The sequence below is a fragment of the Thermobia domestica genome, chromosome 3, assembly GCF_964235325.1.
Source record: "Thermobia domestica chromosome 3, izTheDome1.hap1.1, whole genome shotgun sequence".
In the NCBI taxonomy this organism is placed as follows: Eukaryota; Metazoa; Arthropoda; class Insecta; order Zygentoma; family Lepismatidae; genus Thermobia; species Thermobia domestica.
In genome coordinates this window covers 107005739-107026753 of record NC_137456.1, presented here as the reverse complement: position 1 = coordinate 107026753, position 21015 = coordinate 107005739, and the positions used below count along the sequence as shown (strand labels likewise).

General features: G+C 35.3%; 1 protein-coding gene across 1 annotated transcript in view; it reads left to right on the top strand.

Moving 5' to 3' along the window:
* Positions 1-8211, top strand: part of LOC145680649 (glycerol-3-phosphate phosphatase) — a 37633-nt gene extending 29422 nt beyond the window's left edge. Inside the window, exons 5-7 of the mRNA XM_081751359.1 lie at positions 1959-2169; positions 4431-4572; positions 7912-8211. Of these exons, the coding sequence (XP_081607485.1) occupies positions 1959-2169; positions 4431-4572; positions 7912-8089 (531 nt within the window). The 3' untranslated portion in view covers positions 8090-8211. The remainder of the gene's footprint in view (positions 1-1958; positions 2170-4430; positions 4573-7911) is intronic.
* The last annotated feature ends 12804 nt before the right edge of the window (positions 8212-21015 follow it).

Below are 21015 nucleotides of genomic sequence, written 5' to 3'. Positions count from 1 at the left end.
ATTACGACGGTGAAAATATCAATTATGTTATTCAACTTTTATCCAGAATACCCATCTCGTAATTTAACTTCGAACTCTTCGTTCGAAATACAAGAGGTCTCCTATGCCTGTATGAATAGTAAAGATTACTTGTTTACTTCCATTTTATCGATATTATGCTTTGTATCTGTATAGTGTTTAAAAAGGCTCGATATTCGGATATCAGAAAGTTTATTCTTTCAGTCTTACACAACGATATTCTAAATCGGGTATTTCTCAGCACTTTCAAGATCGATTCTACACTAATCTCGGTCATTTGAGACATTTTATTTCTCACCTTCGATACCGATGAGGACTGAACTAGGACTTCAACGCTATCGGGAGTGAGACTCAGCGACACAGAACTATAGATTCGGATTCGATACTAATATCGGTGATTTTGGATTATTTTCGTATGTCAGCCCCTTCCCACCGCCCATGGAGTACTAATGGGGGTAAACGTAGACTTAAATGGTATAGGGAGTGTCACCAATCAACATAGGGACTCCGAAAACTATGGATTTGATACCAATATCGATCGTTTTGATCATTTTATATATTACCCCCTCGCATTCCCCTGAAATGGGCTAGGGGTTTTATTCCCTGTGAAGGCTGAGCTTGAAAATAGTGGGCATCGCAGATGTCACCAATCAACTTTGAGACTCCAAAGACTATGAATTCGATTCTAATATCGGTCATTTTCAATTACTTTTACATAGACTATCCCCTATCAGGATACTAATGGGGGCTGTATTTGGATTTAAACGGCATCTGAAGTGTCACTGTTCATCTCAACGACCCTATAAACTAGTACGTATTCGATACTAATATCGGCCGTTTTCGATCATTTTTATGTGTCGTTCTTTTTAGCCCCCTAGTTGTGAAAGAGGGTCTTACCTTCACTGGGGGCTTAACTTGGCCTTAAAGGAGGGGAACATGGTGGCTCAGTGGTAGAGCGTTCATCTCTGGTGCGCGGGGTCCCTGGTTCGATCCCAGCTCGCGCCAAGTGTGGTGGACAAACACCGTGTGCGAGAGTTTTCTCGAGGTTCCCCCATTTGCTCCCACTTTTTTTCATTCCACCATTGCCTTCATTTCTAATCATCACCGTCTCCTTTAGCCTAGCCTGAATAACCGTGGGGCATAAAACTGAAAACTTTATTTCATTTCATTTTTGGACTTAAAGAAAATCGGAACTGTTATCATTTAGCTCAGAGTCCCGAAAACTATGGATTCGATCAGTTTTATATCTCCCTGTCTCATTCCCCCTAGGTGTGCTAAAGAGTCTTACCCCCACAGTACTATTTTTCAGACTATAAGTAATATTCATAACAAGTTTGATTAAAATTGCTCCAGGCGTTCCAGAGTTATGCTGTAACATACACACAAACACACACATACAAGTACCGTACTACAACTTTTATATGTATAAAGATAAACTTACATTTAACTCATTCCTGTAGTTCTTATCCCTACTAAATTTTTTTCTTACCTAATGTCTTTACATCTATAAGTGAAAATGCCGTAATATGATTCTTTGAACAATATATAATACGATACAGAAGATCAAAATGAGAACATATTCTATTCATTAAGAATATAGTATCTAGTTTCTCTGAAAAACTTAAAAACCAAAACGTAAACATTTGTCAAAGAAAATACCATTTGGCTTGTTTATGCTAACTTAACTGTAATTTCTTAGTTTCATTTGTGAAAAATTACAAAACCTGAAAATGTTATATTAAGCAGAACTATGAGTATTAGGATGTTTATATCAAGCTGATGATTTAAAATTAAAGTAAGCGACTGCTCGATGTCGCAATACAGAATGTTACTGAGTGTTGCGACAAAATAATCTTTTTCGTGTTGTCATATATATATATATTCTTGTAAACTAATTGTATGTATATTTATAATATGGATATATGTATATTTCCTCATAGCCAGATCCAGTATTAACAGATTTTGCTACTATAGTTAACTCCAAAGTGCCAATGGAATCTGATGTTGGTGCGGTAATCATAGGATTTGATGAGCATATCAGTTATTTAAAGATGATGAAGGCTGCCACTTATTTGAACCGTCCAGATTGTAAGTTCATCGCTACAAACACTGATGAACGGTTCCCTCTTTGTAGTGATTTAGTGGTCCCAGGTATGTCTATTTTGACATGAACATACAAAAAAATCCAGTGTTTTAATACTTCGTAGCAATTTGACTGAAGTAAAATCAAAAACTGTGTTTCGTATACGTTGTTAATCAGGAAAGCTGTGTAAAATTGATATTGCTAATATTTGTTAGAAAATTAAGACACATACTCCAGGGCTTTATCGTGCCTAAAGGGTTTAGCTTCAAATGTGGGAGGCTTAGTTCGATTCCTGTGAAGACTCATATTCGATTCTATTCCTGTGGAGATATTCAAAAGGTACTTACCGTCCTGTTTAGTTTATTGGGTTATCTTTACGTATCAAGTGCTGATAGTAGATTTTTATGAGCTAATCTTCAGCCATGCTGATTTTTTCTCAGGCTCATTTATCAAGTAAAGGGTAAGTGGAGGACTTGCCAAAAATTGAACCTTCCGAACCAGTAAAATTATATTTTGTTCCTAATGTATGTATGTGTGACTTTCTTGTATTCCCCCCCCCCCCTTTTCTGTGTTTCACATTTAGAGTAAGTATAGTTATTAGTCAATTGACTGAAACTGAACAACAACATAACAAATAAAATAAAATAAAAACAAACAATAGAAAACAAAAAAGAAATACAAACACAAAAGGTTCACCTCTAAATTTACAATGTTCTCTGTAGCTGAGTTGTTAAGTTTTGTGTAGAAGTAAAAATATTACATCCAATTAGCAATGTATTGTAATCATACGATAGTCTAGCGTTTTACAATTGATAATCTAGGTGTTTCATAAGTTAGCAAATTAAGAGAATGAGTTCGCCGGAGAGGAACTCGAAAGTTAATCTGTAATAGTAAAAATTCAGAATCAGTTTTACCATTGATAATTTCATATAGGTAAAATAGGTCTGCAGCTCGGCGTCGTTTGTCCGGGGTACATAAATTCATTAAAAGATTTTGTATCTTGTTTCGTGTGGTCACATAACTCGGGAATTCTAAATTTAACTATGCCAATAAAAAAGTTTAAGATCAAGTCGGTGTCTGATAGGTTAGTAGGTACTGATAAATTGCATATAGGTGAACAATATTCAATGATCGGGAATTTGTTATCCTGTAGGGATGGTAGCGAGACTCGTAGCCGGACCCTGAGGGAGAGCGAAGGGTCGTTCGCCACCTCCAATGGCACAAGCACCAGTTCTGCAAAAGTTCAAGTCTGTACATAATAAAACTAAAGTAACCCTAAGTAACAGTGTTATAACTTACCGCTATCCCTTTTTCCTTCTGTATTTCCAGGAAAAGGGAAATGCAGATATTACACATGAGTATACAGTAATTTAAAATATGGTATTGTCACGGACATATGTGCATGAAAAATTTTAAAAGTTCTAGATCTAGATAGTATAGAAGTGGCCATGTGGACAGACAACAAAGAACGAAAGTTACTTTTAAAAAAGCAGGATTCAGGAATTTTGTCCACATGCTATTTCACTTGATCTGTTTCCCTTAAAAATTATTCATGTAAGTATCTTTCAATTATTTCTGAAGAGAGGGTTTTGACCTCGCTTTCAAAGGGTAATTTTATCCTAGATTGATTCCAACAATATTTTTCTATAATCTTTCCCAAAGATCACAAACTGACATCTGTACTATGTTATTTTGCGAAAATGGTAAGCTGACAACTTCCCTTTCAAGAATTCGAAGAATGAAAAGAGAGAAAAACAGAGAGAAGGGAAGAGAGATGAGAAAAGAAAGTTTTGGTTGTACCACTGTTTATGAATCACCTGATAGGAACAACTTAAGCGAGGCAGAGAACTAAACTTCTCGCTCGAATCGGGCGGAAAGGAAAAATTATAACGTCGCAGAGTGTTCAGGTCTTACTGTTGCCATGTTTTCAAAGTTACAGATGGAAGCTTTCTTAGTGGGTTATATATAATATATATATATATATATATATATATATATATATATATATATATAAAGAGAGGCAGGGTGTATCTTCTCTAGGTCGGTTCAAATTTTTGATGTTTGTAACTTTAATAATAAAGAAGAAAATAGTGAAAAACTTAAATGGGCTAACTTTCAAGGTTGCTAGGGGTGCCAGATCACCTTAATACAGTAAATTGGATCAGGCCTTAATATGTTCATGTACTTGAGAAAAATCTACATTCATTATGTGTAGAAATGTATACAGAAAAAATAAGTTTGCAACAAACGTCTGTACAGGTTATTATTATGTAGTTACATTTCTTCTTTTAATAATTTTATGCCTAATATGTTTTCTTTTGATATACAGGAACGGGCGCAATAGTTGCAGCAATTCAAACATGTGCAGGAAGGGAGCCATTCGTTATTGGGAAACCATGCACTTACCTAAAAGACTTCATAATGAAACAGCACAATATCGATCCCAAAAAGACAATAATGATCGGCGATAGGTAAGTATTAATGGTAGTAGAATAAAAAAGGATGGTAATCTGGACTCAGATCTAAAGAATACGAAAAATTTCAGTTAAAATGTCGAACTTTCGTTTTAAATTGAGAAACACTACATTATTCCTACATTTTTCATTAACCGAAGACAGAACATTATCATGATTTTCTTTAATTAACACTCCGTGATTTATACTCCGAGGCTAAGGGAGACAGTGATGATGAAAGAAATGATGGAATGAAGAAAAGTGGGAGGAAACGGCAGAACTCCGACAAAACCCATGCATACAGTGTTTGTCCACCACAAATCCCACTTAGTACAAGTTGGGATCGAACCAGAGACCTCACGCATTAATATTACTATTTTGCTCGCCTTATTGCGGTTTATATATATTTCAGTTGATTGGTCTAGACTGGTTTCAAGCGTAGAATTGAACAGGAAACGATAACATCTTTTGTATGCTTTCTATAAGTAATATAAAATATCCCCTCTCCCCTCAAAAAAAAAAAAAGAAAAAGAAAAGAAAAAAAAGAAATTTAAAATTTGTTGTACATCGCAGAAAATCAAATCAATTATATCAAAAATATTTCGAATATTAAGCTCGAAATATGTAACACTCTCGTTTCGGTGGAAAACTCGATGCCAAATTATATCTGCTATAATTTATCAGCGTTAGTGAATTGAATTTTTTATAACAAAATCGGATTGTTTATCTAAATTTAAGTTTAGATCTTTCGTCCTGATGAAATAAAGATTCGCGTAGAGATCCTTCTATCATAGATGATGTCTTATGGAATATCTTTACGTGTTGTAAAATGTGCTCGGAGTCACATTAATGTTCGGATAATCCAGATACAGCTAAATGATTGTCTTTGGCGTCTTTAGTATGTTCTCTAAGCCTAGCATCAAAATTTGCTTTTCGCGTTCCAATATATGTTTGGTTACAATCTCTGAATTTACAGTATATCCCTGAATTTACAGTATCTAGCACATAGAATTTTTTGCAACGGTTAATGACTTTTTAACATTTTTGCAAGGTTTGAATACAGCTTTGCACCCATTATTTTGTGCACTTTTTGAAGTCAAACAATAGTTGAAGTTTGTCAACAAATACAATCAAGGAAAACAAAAATTACGCCATATTAAGGTGAACAAAATATTCTTTATTACAGAATTTGCGTAAAAATGCAATCTTTAACATAAACTCTTGCATACTGTACACAACTGTGAGGAACTCAGGTATAAGATTGAGCTACTGAACGAAGACATCCGGTTTTTGGAAACGTGTAGAACAGAGTGTATTTTCCAAAATACATATCTTTTATATTTAGTTCTGATATTAATATTATAAAAGCCAACAATGTTAGACATTAGATTTTATTATACATCAATCTTGTAAAAATTATTTTGTCCTTAATCTCAAAAAGATGCGCTCCGAAGACGACGCTGCATCGGGAAAAGCGTCTACAGACATGCTTAAGAAAAAGATTCAGTAAACACACTTCCCAAAGATGAAGAAATATTTATATTAAGCGCGTTTATAGACACTCTTCTAGGATTAATTCTTACCTTAAAACAAGTGTATGCTTACAGCTTTCAACATTATTATTATTATTATTATTATTATTATTATTATTATTATTATTATTATTATTATTAACAAGAACAAAAACAACAACGTAACCTTGGGCTAAATTACGCGGTTGTAATAAATACACTTTCTCCTGGAGTGCTAACGCAGCACATATCTCACAAAAGCACCGTCATTTAATCATTCTCATCATCGTTAACAATCCTTTTCATTAGTTTATAGAAACGCCAAAAATACACTTCTATTTACCTATATAAACTGAAATGAAAATCCGAACGTTTCGATCAAAACCATCATTAGGTTTTTCAATCTCCAGCTGATTAGAAGGATCGCCATTTCCATGATTAGAGAAAAAGACCAACTAACATTGTGTATTATATCTTAAATACGTCAGTTACACAAGGTTCTTACAATATAGGACTACTAAACTGTAAATAACGCATTTATATATAAGTATTGTATCTAAATGAACCATTGGGTTGTGATCGCTAAGGTGACGGGTCTAACTACTGCAGTCTCTTACCTCAAAGAGCATCAATACATTCACACAATCACTTTCCCCAGTCAAAGATTTTTATACTATTAAAAATGTGTGCGGTTTTTCATTTTTCCTTCCTCCATTTTGGTTAGTATTAGTTTCAACTTGTTAGATTTCTAATAGCGTACTAGAATATGAGGATCAATCAAAAAGTTCCCGGAATTCTGTTGTAGCTCTTTATTACCACAATATAAGTACACATTTACGTAATCGCCTTCAAAGTCAGCACCTTCGGAACACACACATACACTTGTTTCACTGCTCCTACAATTGGTGGAAACACCGACGAAAGTTCTCTTTTGGTATCTTCCGAAGTTCAGGCGTTACGTTAGTTTTGATCTGTTCTACGTTGGCGAAACGAAAAGGTCCATTTTTAGCTGTGGGAAGAGCCAAACATCCGATGGTGCTAAACTGTTTATAAGGCTATCCAAGTCTCTAAAGCAGATTTCCCCAATTTGCATATAAACTTGATTTTTGCGCGTTGCTCGATCTGTGAAATTGCACCAGGTGATCACCACCCATTCCTTTGTTCAGCTACATTACTCGTACTTCCTGTTATGATAGCCCATCCAAGCCCACTAAACGCACATAATAACATTTTTGGACGTCATTGTGGGCTTTGTCGCAGACTAGCATTTTCTCGCTTCAACCATGATCTTTTTCGGTCATTATTGTTTAAGTTATCCACTTTTCATTATTCATGATCAACTGCTTCAGAAATGGCTCGAGCTTGTTACGTTTCAGTGGAGATTGATCGAGTAAATATGATAGAGAGCTTTGGTGCTTGGGTCTGTCTGAGGTACTGATTTTGTTGACACTATCTGTTTCGGGCCAAGCCGTCGGGCCGCTGTAGACTGTAGGTTAAAATATAGCTTAATTTAAAGCTATAATTGATTACATTTAAGAAATTTATTAATTTCTGAAGTAATGGAATCGTCACAATAATTTCAAATCAGCAAATTACTTGCACAGTTTAATACTCCATAGCGCAGATAACGACATCTATTGCCATGACTATGATTAGAATCTGAAATGGCTCGTAAATTTCTTCATAGAAATTTCGGATAACTTCCTTCAACTTTTGTCCGAGAGTTTGATAAAACTGGAAGTAATTTAGAATTTGCATTAAATTATGAAATTGCAAATAAACTTCTTAAGAATATTGACTTGGTAGACGCTTCACATGTTAAATGTCGTTTTCTGTTTATTTTCAGAGCCAATTCAGATATCCTATTTGGAAGACGCTGTGGGTTTCAAACACTTCTGGTGCTGTCAGGCGTCACGTCGTTAGACGAAGTACACAGGTGGCAGAAATCAAACGATGAGAAGGAAAAGGAATTAGTCCCCGATTTGTATTTAGACAAATTGGGAGATTTACTACATCTTATTTAGCTTGAAATAAATTATTTTTTAGTTTTGTGATGTAGTGCTTGATACTAGTTGTATTAAGAGGTGCTAATTACGATCTACAAATTTATATTTTTTAAGAAATGAAGTAATTTATTGAAATTGTTTTTTAGTGTTTGATTTTTGTTAGCCTTATCATATATAAATATAAATACGGAAGTTTTTAGAGTGGTGGAAAGGAAGCATATCGTACCTCAAAATATTTTTCAGTATTTTAAGATAGTAGGTGTGTGCTTTATAGTACATTTGTAACACAATGGAATGTATTGAGCCTCAAAATAGTTTAGTCAGTAAATAAATAAAAAGAATTTCCGTTGAAGGAAGTACGTGACTGCTAAAAGAAAGAAAGAAAAAATAGAAAACGCAGTTTTCAGGTTTCAAAGTAGTGATAATATTGATGTGATCTGCAACAGAAAGATATCTAAAGTATTTTAGAATCATCTGGAATGTCCCAAGATTATGGGAAACGACCAGATGGAGTGACATTAACCCCTTAAAAAAAATAAAATGAAATGAAATGAAATCTTTGAGTTTTACGTCCCACGGTTATGCCGGTTAGGCTAAAGGAGACGGTGATGATGAGTAATGAATGAAATGGTGGAATGAAGAAAGTGGGAGGAAACGGGAGAACCCCGAGAAAACCCACGCACACGGTGTTTGTCCACCACAAAGTTCACTTGGCGGAGGCTGGGATCGAACCCGGGACCCCAAGCACCAGAGGTGAACGCTCTACCACTGAGCCACCGCGGCCCCCTAACCCCTTAAAAAATGATGCAACGACTGGTATAGGACGTCACATATGTTGACACATTTGCACCTTCTCATTTAGGTTCATCATGTAAAGAGACAGGAAATTCTGCTGAAACAGCCTGTAAGCGAAAACATACGAAATATTCCGAATCAAAAATCATACTTTCGTCGCTTTTGCTACTGAAACTATGGGAGTTTTTAGCCAGGAAGCTTGTGAATTCCTAAAGCAAGTTGGGTCGAAATTAAATCTCAAGACGAGAGATCCGAGAAATGCACAATTTTTATTTCAGCGCATTAGTTTATAATTGCAGCGAGGTAATGTGGTTTGAATTTTAAGTTCCTTCCCTTCTTCTAAACTGGAAGAAATGTTTTATTTGAAATGAACTGGAATTTATGAACACTTTGGATTAAAAAGTTCGTAAACTATTTAAGTTTTGTCAACTCCGTGATATTTCTCATGCTACTTCCAAATATGTGGAAGGTGGGCTTACTCGCCGTTTTCAGTTATGAAGTTAACTTGTTCTACTCTTTTGTGCGAGTATTGAATCAAAATCAGATTTGAATCGAATATGTAACAGATTTTAACCTCTTTGTTATTGAAAATGTCAACAATATCAACATGGACGTATAGTAGTTACGTTATCTTCATTTAGAAACTTAAGTTGAATAACCATTATATGTATATTAGTGACAAGTAATTCCGGAACGATTCGTTTCCAAACGCAGAAGACCGATTCTTCATTGGTGTGAGAAAAGATCGAACCAATGAAAAGAACCAGATCCGTTCAACGAAATCAAAAGACCAGAGTTGAAAAAATCGATTCATTGGATTCTGTTTATGAAACCAAACAGCAAACGGATGGACATAGTAGAAGATTGATGGATTGAGATAGATAGAATCGGTGAAAAATATTTTAGAGCGAATGAATTTTACAATAAAAAATAAGCCCTTTGGTATGGCCTATACGCTATACTATAGGGTGATGTATAGTTCACATATGCAAGTTATAGAATTCGTAGTCGATGCTTTGAATTTTAACAACCCACTTCAACATCGACGCTAAATGAAAGGATGTATTAAATGGAATGCGAGACGCCCATCATAATTGTATGAAAGTACCCTCACCAGGGATTAAGTTGGGACATGCACAGAAACCACGCCGCGCTAGCCACTTGTCTACGAATGGAAAAATCAACTGAGCCGAAAGTTGGAAGAAGAAATTTGTAATTGAAAAGAGCTAAACTATTTTTTTCTGCTACTACCTTACTAAGCTGGTATCTCTAAACCGTGAATTCTTTCATTGAAGTTGACGTCTGGTAACTTTTACACAGTATCTCCAGATAATTTCCTAAATTTGATAAAAATCTGAATCAAGAGGGTATTTAATCTTCGGGCTAAATACATCCTGTCAACTGACCTTCTGTGGGCCTTCTCTTAAGTTTACATTTTGGATTGTGTAGGAAAGGGCGTTGGTTGAATTGTGTTGTTTATTACAAGCCTGCGTTGTGACGAAAAAACGAGCTTATTGTTTATTGCAAAGTTTGATAGCATTTACCAGTACATGCCATTTACGATGTAGATGTTAAAGTATATTTTAAATGGGAGAGTTGTAGCTAGGGTTACCAGATTGAACTAAAGGCAAGCTCGGAAACCAGTGACATTGGGGAAAGGAACTTGAAACTGAAGATTCATGCGTGTTATTACGTGTCACCGTTACGTCAAACACACAACCACTATTACTGTTATCACTACTAATAAAATTTGTACCAAACTAAATGAAAATAACACAAAACATTAGTGATTATGGACGTCTAGCTTATTATTCATACTTTTGAAACTTCTTGCTGCGTGAAGAGCCCTACTTTCCAGATCCAGTTTCTGAAAATATTAAGCGTTCATTTTCCAGTTCATCTGAATCGAATTTTGGACATCACAGGTTGTATTGACATTTTATCATCGACCACAAATATCTCATTACACTAAACACTCGTTCGATATGTGTATTACTGATTGGCATAGTAAAAATATAGTTCATTATTTTGAACAGATTTCATATTTTTGAAAAACGCATTCCATAATTTAAAACAATTATTATTATTCCTATCAAGCGTTCATATTACAGATATCAAAACACGAAAACTTACAACTCTGTTCCATCAAAACGAATTATAAGAGAATAATTTTGCAGTTATCGAATTATCAATTGCAAACCGTTTTGGTGCCTAGCAATAATACAGGCGCAACAATGAAAAAATAGATCCTAGCCTTTTGTTACAATAAAAATATAATCTTTGTAAATAACTAACAATTAAGTACAAGATGAAAGGTATACATTGCATATACAGTTAAATATAGGTAATGTAGTACGATATTTAAGACTAGATTCGTTGACTCGTAGACTAGACTAATTAGTTCGTTGACTCGTAGATTGTATATCGAACCCGGGCACCGGGGATTTACAGCCTGCAAATTCTAAATGTGGCTCTCTAAAGCCAATGTCGCGTCATTTTGTGTAACTTAGGAATTTTCGAAGGGGGAGGGGGGAGAAATCTAATTCAAGTAGTTCGTAGGATACATCCTTGTTACTCCAAACTTATAAACTATGAATACAATCAGTGCTCACCCTAATTCCTGTTTTGCTATCTTGTTCTACTAGTTTTGTTTGTAAGACTTGGCAATGAGAAACATAGTGGCCACGGCAATGCCAAATTTTCTCCAGCTGATTTACTGTCTGAAACTATACAGACTATTACAAACTATCTTCTCGATTAGCAATACTTATGTTTAATGAGGCTCAGAAACACAAAAAATTGGTCCGTATCAATGAAAGGAGAAACTTTAAAATGTTTTCTTTGACATGAAAATTGTTTACAATATCAGGGATATTCAAAATGAACCACCCCCTTTGTCACTCGACACAAGTCTTTAGTCAAGTTTCTCCCATATACATTCAACATATTATGATCGATTGATGATCGATGGTTCCTCTAATACTTGTTCACTGGTCATACATGTTTTAACGTCGGTGCTAGGAGTGACTTGTAAAATATCTTTAGTTCACCTTCAGAAAAAATCACAGGGTGTAGCTAAAAAAGTTTACTATCGAACGATCAGCATGGTCAGTCCGTATGGTAGTAGCCAACTCAGCTGACTTGTGAAAACGGTGAAAAGGGATTTCTCCATCTTATTCGAAGATTAATCTTATTATGTTCCAGCTGCGAAGAAGCCATCTCCAGGTACGCGATTCCCGTGATTGTTTGTTCAGCGAAAATATAAATACAGGGGGAGCCATACTTTCTCATGTTTAGTATCGCAAAACTTATACTCTTGAGGTGAGTCGCGTTAAACTGGTTCGCTTTACTCGAGACTCGTGAAATGATCGGTTTCCATCAACTTGCGTACTCTTGCATAAAGAAAAGTCGCATTACTTCGTCGAACTGTTTCAGAGCATGTAACAATAATGGTAGAAATAAAATATCCACGTTTGCGCAGAATTTACCATACAGTTTGCTGCAGGATGTCCAATTTTTGTTGTATTTGACAGTGTATGTCTGTGAATTTCTTGTGAGAAATGCAAGAACATATTTCAACAAATGAATTTCAACTTTCAAATGCAATTTCTCTACCTATAATAGGACTACCTCTACGAATTGTGTCTACTAGGCAGTTTCACCATTTTTTTCCCGAAAAATTACGTTACAATCTAGTAATACTTGTTACATGAAAATCAAGAATAAAGGGAAAAAAACGGCCGGTCTTGGTAGCTACGTTTTGTCATGTCGAATCGTGTAACATGGCTACAGTTTCACTAGCTACTGAAAACTTTTTGAGCTTTTCCACTTTAATGTATCTGAATGTTATTAAACGAGGTTTACAGTTGTTTTAATTGGGAAGATTATTTGTAATAACCCTTTTTCAACTTTTTGCCGTATGATGTGTTGTTGCCATAGAACTCGATTGTATTTTGAAGAACTACTATTTCATAGAAGAGAAAAGCTGCTTCTGTAAAAGCAACAGCAATAAGTTCTGAACTTAACGGGATGATCTACCTTTTCTCGGCACAAAAATTTTTATATTGGACCTTATGGGGAGAACATGGCTACCGAATTTCCTCAGTTTCTAAGGAACTAGGTATCTCTAATGGGAAAGAAAAATTTTGCAGCATTCTACAGAAGTTTATTAACAAGTTGAAATACTTAAATTGTATATTTGTCTGCTAGTTTAGCAGAAATAAATTATTAAAAAATAAATAAATTAGTTTCTTTTTATACAAATTATAATATGTCTAACTTTGGAACCAATTATGGTAGAAGCATCAACTTTTTTTTGTTTTATTCCTTGAGAAGAAACGACTCTAATAGTTTTAATCACAACCATATCTGATACGCCAATTAAAAAATAGTATTTTAATATAAGTATTAAAGTCCACCTGTCAAGAAGTTTGACGAGGGTAAGGCATCCGCGCCCACCCTTTTCTTCTGTTTTCGTCCCGAGAGATATGAAGGGACCGTTTTCACAGCAGGTGTCAATGCGAATGTAAACATCCTGTCCTCACGTTCAATAGCCCAAGTTCGGCCACTTTCTCTCTCTTTTTTCTCTCTCTTCCGAGGAGGTGTTTCTACCCTGTAAGAAAATTATAGATATGTAGAGAAAATGGTGATCAATTATTTCTGATAGCCAGATGACAGACAATCATTCTAAAATGCCTTCAAATTCCAAAAATGTATCGACCATAACTTTATCATCTGGTTATTTTCAGGAGGCAAAAGTTATATTATTATTATTATTAGTATTAGTATTATTATTATTATTATTATTATTATTTGGAGTTAGAGTGCAAAGCCACGAAGATACAAATGGCTCCATTGGCTAAACATACACATAGCTGCCCCCATTCAGAACATCCCTTTGTGCGTTAGAAAACATGCTATAACAATGCGCCCCTCGCAAAAATATAATTCAACTCTTATTGACCTCAGTAGCGCTTAATAATAGCGTAAATGCTATAAATCAGGCATTTGCAAGTAGGAACAGGGATTGGCCGAATCACAGAAATCTTACTGTCGTCACGGGCTGTAAAAGGTAATATGTGACAAAGGCTGTATAAAAGAACTCGGCGTGTCAGATCCGGCCCTGTAAGGACTATTATGAACGGAAGGTGGCAGTCAGTAGTGAAAGAATCAAGATAATTGAGGAACAAACACGTGATCAAAGCCTAACAGACTTGGTTTGATGAAGGAAAAATCCGGATTACTGAATCAAATGCAAAAAGGGATTGCTTGCAGAAAACAAAATACTAGTTGTACAAAGATAGTGAAGGACTGGTGTATTCTAAGGAATATAACACTGTTGCGACAAATTGGGGGAAAGCACATGAGGCTATAGCACGAAGAAAATATGAACAGGTTCTAGGAGTCTCTGTTATTCCTTGTGGTCTATTCATAGATAAACAAAACCCCTTCCTAGGGGCAAGTCCTGATGGAGAACCATATCTCTTGGAAATAAAGTGCCCTTACAGTGCACGATTTTGCGAAAGTATTGCTGAAGCTTGCGAAAAAATAAAATCCTTCTGGCTACGCAAGAATGAATTTTTTTTTCTCCCAAAAAACCACACGTACTACTACCAAATTCAACAGCAAATGCTTTGTGCTGGAATGAAGAAGTGTGATCTTTTCGTGTTCATCCCTGTAGCAAGTGAGATACCTAGTAATCAGAATGAAAATTATGCCATTATAACAATAGAACGTAATGAAGACTTCCTCAATGACCTTGTGCCAAAACTGCAATAGTTTTACGTATATGAAATGTATACTACCAGAGCTCGCTGATTCTCGTGTGTTTCGTGGGCTCCCAATCAGGGAACCAAAGAGGCCATTCACGAAGGCAGATGACAATCCACAAAAAAGGTACAAAGGAAGTAGTGATGTGAACCTCGGTGTCAGTAACAATAAAACTATTTAGTGGCCACAAATATAAAGCATATTGTATGTATGTACTGGGCAGTGTAACGCATTCTTAAGCACAAGTTTATTTGTGAGAAACTATCACTTTGTGTAAATATACCAATTCATATATCACTCAAATATAAGTAGCACAAGGGAAGAACGATGAAAGCCACATTTTCAGTCAGGTTTGGTTATGTTCAGAAAATGTTTTTTCTGCACCAAAATATATAAAATGGATGGTGAACGCAGGTTGTAGTTCACTCATGGGTACATCCACGAGTGGATTACAACTTATTGTTACCACCCATGTTATATATCTTGGTGCAGGAAAAAAAATTCTAAACCTAACAACCAAACCTTACTAAAAATGTGATATTCGTCATTCTTCCCCTGTACTACTCATATGTAATTCATCACAGTAAACATTTGCAATAACGTACTGTTTACAAAATATTACTCGTATTCTAATGTAAATATTGTAAATAAGTGCATGAATGTCATTAGTGAATAGTCTCAGTAGCTTAATCTGCACACAGAAACTGCAAATCAATGGTTTCATATGCCTACAGAGGAACCTTCCATTGTAAAAATAAAAAGGTAACGCATCATGGATAGTACCCCTCGGGTGATGTGGAAATCTATCCAGTGTTTTCTGCATACATATATATATATATGTATGTATGTATGTGTGTGTCGTGGATGAATAGTTACGCTCATCCCTTATAATCAAGGAGTCCCTTGTTTGATTCCCGAGGAAGACACAAGTGGTTCGGATCCTACGTTAAGCTGTAGGTCCCACCCATAGGACGTCATCATTCTGAAAGTATGTTCTTTTCTGCGTATCCTGCTTCTTGTTTCAACTCCCTAGGACAGTGATGATTTCAGGGGAGATTCTGGGGGGAATTCTCCCAAGAGCTACGAAATTCACCCTCGGGTGCTTGAGATCTTCGCAGATTTCTGTGGAGCACGCAATTTTTAGTCGCTTTCCCCCCTGTGCGTGGTGCCTCCGGAGGAAATGATCTGAAATTAACACTGCTATAGGATAATTGGAGATTGGCTTACAGTGCTTAGTCTTAGCGAAGTAAGCACGAGAAACCAGAAATATCACAAAAAACAGGGCTTTTGCTCCGCTGTTCCCTCGTGAAAATGCACGGTTTACACACAATACAGGTTGGATCTAACAGGGCTATTTAGAGAACGTCTTATAGAGCATTTGGTGTGCAGTGTTGTCTGCGGACAAGGAGGCAAAACCGTGTTTTTCATTAAAAAATGGAGTATTTTAAATTTCCCTCGCCCCCTCAGGAGACGCTTCTTCAATGAGACCGTATCCTGCCTCTTTCTCCCATTCTCTAGGCTCTAGGCCAATTAGGACTGACAGGCATTTGAATAAGTCCATTACTTGGTTGCCTAGTAATTAGCCATCATATTAGCTGCCATATTGGATTTAGACAAATGTTCTCTCATGTTACCATGTAAAATATGTCTTGTCGTGATGACAGCTACCAGAAAAAGTAGGTTTCGTTTAGTCCTGAGGAAGTACGCTACATCCTAGAGTAATGCGTGCATATACGCATTTGTAACTTTGTACAGTTAATCGTTAGACAACATTGTTGCCAGATTGTAAGGTTTCTAAGTGGCAATAAACAATGCCAAATTTAAATTCATCGGCCTCAGAAACCTATAGTTTGATACCAAAATTATCTTTCTAAGTGCCTTGGTTCACGATCTCTCTCTTTATATATATAGGCCTATATATCTATATCCATATATATATATATATATATATATATATATATATATATATATATATATATATATATAGAGAGAGAGAGAGAGAGAGAGAGAGAGATTTACGTAGGGCGGCGGCCATATTGGAAAATGACGGCTAACAGGAAAACACCTCAAATTTGAAATATATTCCTAAGACATTATTTTTTTTAAAAAAAAACTTAGGGGACATTATTTTACGGACACCTATATATGGGGGCCGGGACTTTACATTGTCGGAATCCTGTGGCGGCACCCCTCTGCCCCCCTTCCCTTCGCCACTACTGTATGCTATAATATTTGTCCGGAAGGGAAAAAATTCCAAAATAACAGCGTTTTCTTATATATACTGTTCTTCCCGCGCACTCTAGAATGCATCTTGATGAACTTCCATCCAGAGGTAACGCGGAAAAGAGGATACTTCACACCACATCGTCCAGTGTCTTAGTATGGAACCATTGAGGGAGAAAACTCTATAAAGCTAACAGTATTTGGCAGCTGACAGGTAATCTCAGAAACTGGTCGAGAACCTGTTTCATTCAGACATCCACTCCCTTCCCCTTCCATTTCACCAACCCCTGCCGTTTCCGCGGCCAAGCTTAGAGTGGGGCGTGACTTACCCTCGTCAAACTTTGACAGGTGGATTTTAATACTTATATTAAAATACTATTTTTTAATTGGCGTATCAGATATGGTTGTGATTAAAACTATTAGAGTCGTTTCTTCTCAAGGAATAAAACAAAAAAAAGTTGATGCTTCTACCATAATTGGTTCCAAAGTTAGACATATTATAATTTGTATAAAAAGAAACTAATTTATTTATTTTTTAATAATTTATTTCTGCTAAACTAGCAGACAAATATACAATTTAAGTATTTCAACTTGTTAATAAACTTCTGTAGAATGCTGCAAAATTTTTCTTTCCCATTAGAGATACCTAGTTCCTTAGAAACTGAGGAAATTCGGTAGCCATGTTCTCCCCATAAGGTCCAATATAAAAATTTTTGTGCCGAGAAAAGGTAGATCATCCCGTTAAGAAGACACTTTGGAATAATAAAAAGAAGAATATGTACAATGGCAATGACAGTTATCTTGTAAGACTTTTTTTTCTGAAAGAGGACAGATAGTTCCACCAGAAGAAGCCGTATCAGTACAAAGCCAGACTGACTTCCTGTTTTTAAATTTAATATTTATAAGTAACCCTTCGTTGATCATTTCGTTATATATATTTATAGTAGAAGTGTATTTTCAAATGTGATTAGCAGATAATGGAAGTAAGAAATTGTAATATTTTAAAATATTGCTGTTAATAAAATTCATCGTGAATATTGAATGAGAATCGTGAACATATAGAGAGGTTACCTTTTGTCAAAATCATCCCGATAATGTTAGTTCAATGATGATTGCATTGATTTTTATTAGATATGTGTTTGGATATAGTTTTTAATGTTTCAGTAGTTTTGAAACCTTACTTCATTAAATAAAACAATCTTCTATCTCACTGAATCGCATTTTAGTTCTTCTGAAAGTTTATCATAATTTTAATGTTTAGTTTTTGTAGTTAGCGAACATGTTGATATTACAATGACTGAATATGAATTTGTAGATGCTGATATATAATATTTTAATAAGCTTCTCGCTTATTTCAAATATTTTAGAATTGAGCATTTATATATGTGTATAATCTATAGCCCTTCACCATTCGATAATTCCTCAGAATTATCTTAGTTTATATTAATGTTTGCAGTACTGGTTCTCGGAGCTTTATTAACCTGTCAAACATATAAAGACGTCAAGAATTGTCAGTGAATGGTTATCAGTAAAGCCCGGAATTGATGGCGAAATAAAAGCCCGGAAATGGCTGGCAAAATTGCAAAATAAACACCCAAAAATGACAGGTAAAATGGCAAAATAAAATAAACAAGCAATCACGAACTTTGGGGAAAAAATAGATACTAAAATTTGTAAAAGCTATAAGCTATAGGCTATAATTCATTTACTAATCGAATAAAATGTTTCATTTTGCACTTTGTACTTACCACTTAAAATTCTGGAAACTAGTGCAACCCGTGCAGGGACGACATCTAACAATTTATTCGCCATTCTTCAGTAGTAACAATGATACAATAACGTAAAAACACTATCACATTTTATTCGCACGCGGTTACATTAGCACAAACATTCAAAGCACAAGAAATACTAAAGTGAAGTCATTTTACACTACACTAACAGTTTATTTTCACTTACGAAAGGTTTTTCATATTTTTGTTCTCTGAAATTATTAACATCTTTTTAAGATTTTCAAGGGAAAGACTTTGTCTCCTGTCAGAAAGAATTCGCTTTAGATGTGAAAATGATCTTACCACATCTACAGATGTCACTGGAGCACATACATGGCGCCAGGATTCTAGTAATATGGGTGCAGGCATAGAAGGGGTAAGACATCGTAAAAAAAATAATAAAAAAATATTAACATGGTGCGCAACAAAAACTATTTTGTACATATTTAAATACACTTCATACATGGATACACGCGTGTGAGAGTCATGGATTTATTAAAGAAATGTCCGAATAAGTGTACAAGGGTACTTTTTTATTTTTTTCAAGGGCATCAATTACAAGATCTTTGGTTGAAGATGTGGTTTTTATCCACCCAAGCAAAGTTCCTTGTTTTGATTTAAGCATTTTAAGGACAAATTAACATGCCGACATGCGTACATACAATAACAACTCAACTAGCACTTACATCGCACTATTCGTCGAAGACGCTCTGCCAACACATCCTAACACTGTTGCCAGAATGCTCTGCACTATTGAGCCTTAAGATCTCAAAAATAATCCCCAAGTTTTACTTAAAAAAAAATAGAAAAACACAGTATGATAGCAAGTAACTTAAGAAGTCAAAGGATTAGGCCTATTGTAGAAACTCTGAAAATCAAAGTTAATGTGGGTGCAGCTGCACCCACTGTGGCGCCGCCTATGCTGGAGCATACTTGAAACATGTAATTTGGGAAGGATCCATTCACTGTCAACAGTTGTATCAGCATCACCTTCCATAACACTAGCGACGTCCTTCAATTTTCCCAAATCTGGATTAGCACTTACAACACGATCATACTTACGCCGAACGTATTCGCCCTTGTCACCAGGTACAACACTCAGATCGTTGAGAGTATCATTGAAGATTTTCAGAGAAGTAACGAGAGTCTGTTCTTTTTTTTCAAGTTTGGCAATAGCATCTGGTAACTTTGCAAAATGTGTTGCAATGAAGACTAAGGCCGTGTCCAAAAGATACAAGTGTGCATTCGAAGTACGCTTATTTCCGGAACTGACGTCACCTAGTGTGCGTCAAAAGGTCCAAGTTCACAAGTCTGCGAGTGCATAGTGCGTAGTGTGCGAAGATGTACACTACGTTAGCACACTTGCGTACTTAAGATGGCAGTTCTTCGTAGTAGGAACAACAATGTCAAAGTGACTTAATAAAATTTTAAAAGACATATTTTTAATACTTTTGTTGAGGTGAATATACTTGTGGGCTGATCTAATAATAATTTACTTGATAAATATACAAATTAGTGATTTTACAAGTGGAATATAAAAATGTTACACAAATAACAAACGTATTACGCTGTGTTCTTTGAGTATGCAATGCAATATAGGAAAAGCAACCAAATGTTTCTTTAATGATGCTATAAAGGCATTTGTCTTTAAATATTACATGGTTTATGTAGCTTATTTGAAATAATTACACTATAAGTAATGGAGCTATTTGCTCGTAAATGACAAATTTTAATGGCGTATGAATTAAAATGTTAAGCTCTAGCATATAATAATGAATACCTCGATTATTCATTTCTCTATAGCTACAGCTACAGTTGCAGATGCAAATGTTAATTCGTAGGTAGATAGGCCTAATTTTCTAGTTTTGATTCTAAACAAATTCCTTTCAAATCGCATATTTCCTTGCGCTTGAGAGACTGTAATATACCAATTACCATACATTTTGCATTTTTGACAGCTGCCCAAAAGTGAAATACAGATCAAAAATTTATTTCTCCACATTTATCAAAGATTTCATTTCTTGGTAAGTATTTACTTTGGCCACTTCATTTTTTTTAATTTAATTTTTTTTATTATTATTCAGCGATTTGATCTTTCGGATTCGGTTTTGAGAACACGAACCAACCTAGTAACTAACTTATAAGTTAGTTACTGGGTTGGTTCCTTTCTGTACCAAAGTTTAATATTTAATTCACATAGTATTGTCGAGCGAGCGTCAGCGAGTGAAGGCGGGTTAGAGGCTCACAGGGTACATCTTTTCAGTCTTGGTTACGGTTCATTGAATGAAATGGCCAAAGTAAAGACTTGCCTTCCTTTTAATCGATATAATCCCATTACGGTAGCCATTATGAATTGATTATGAACAAGTAATTCCTTCTGTATAGTTG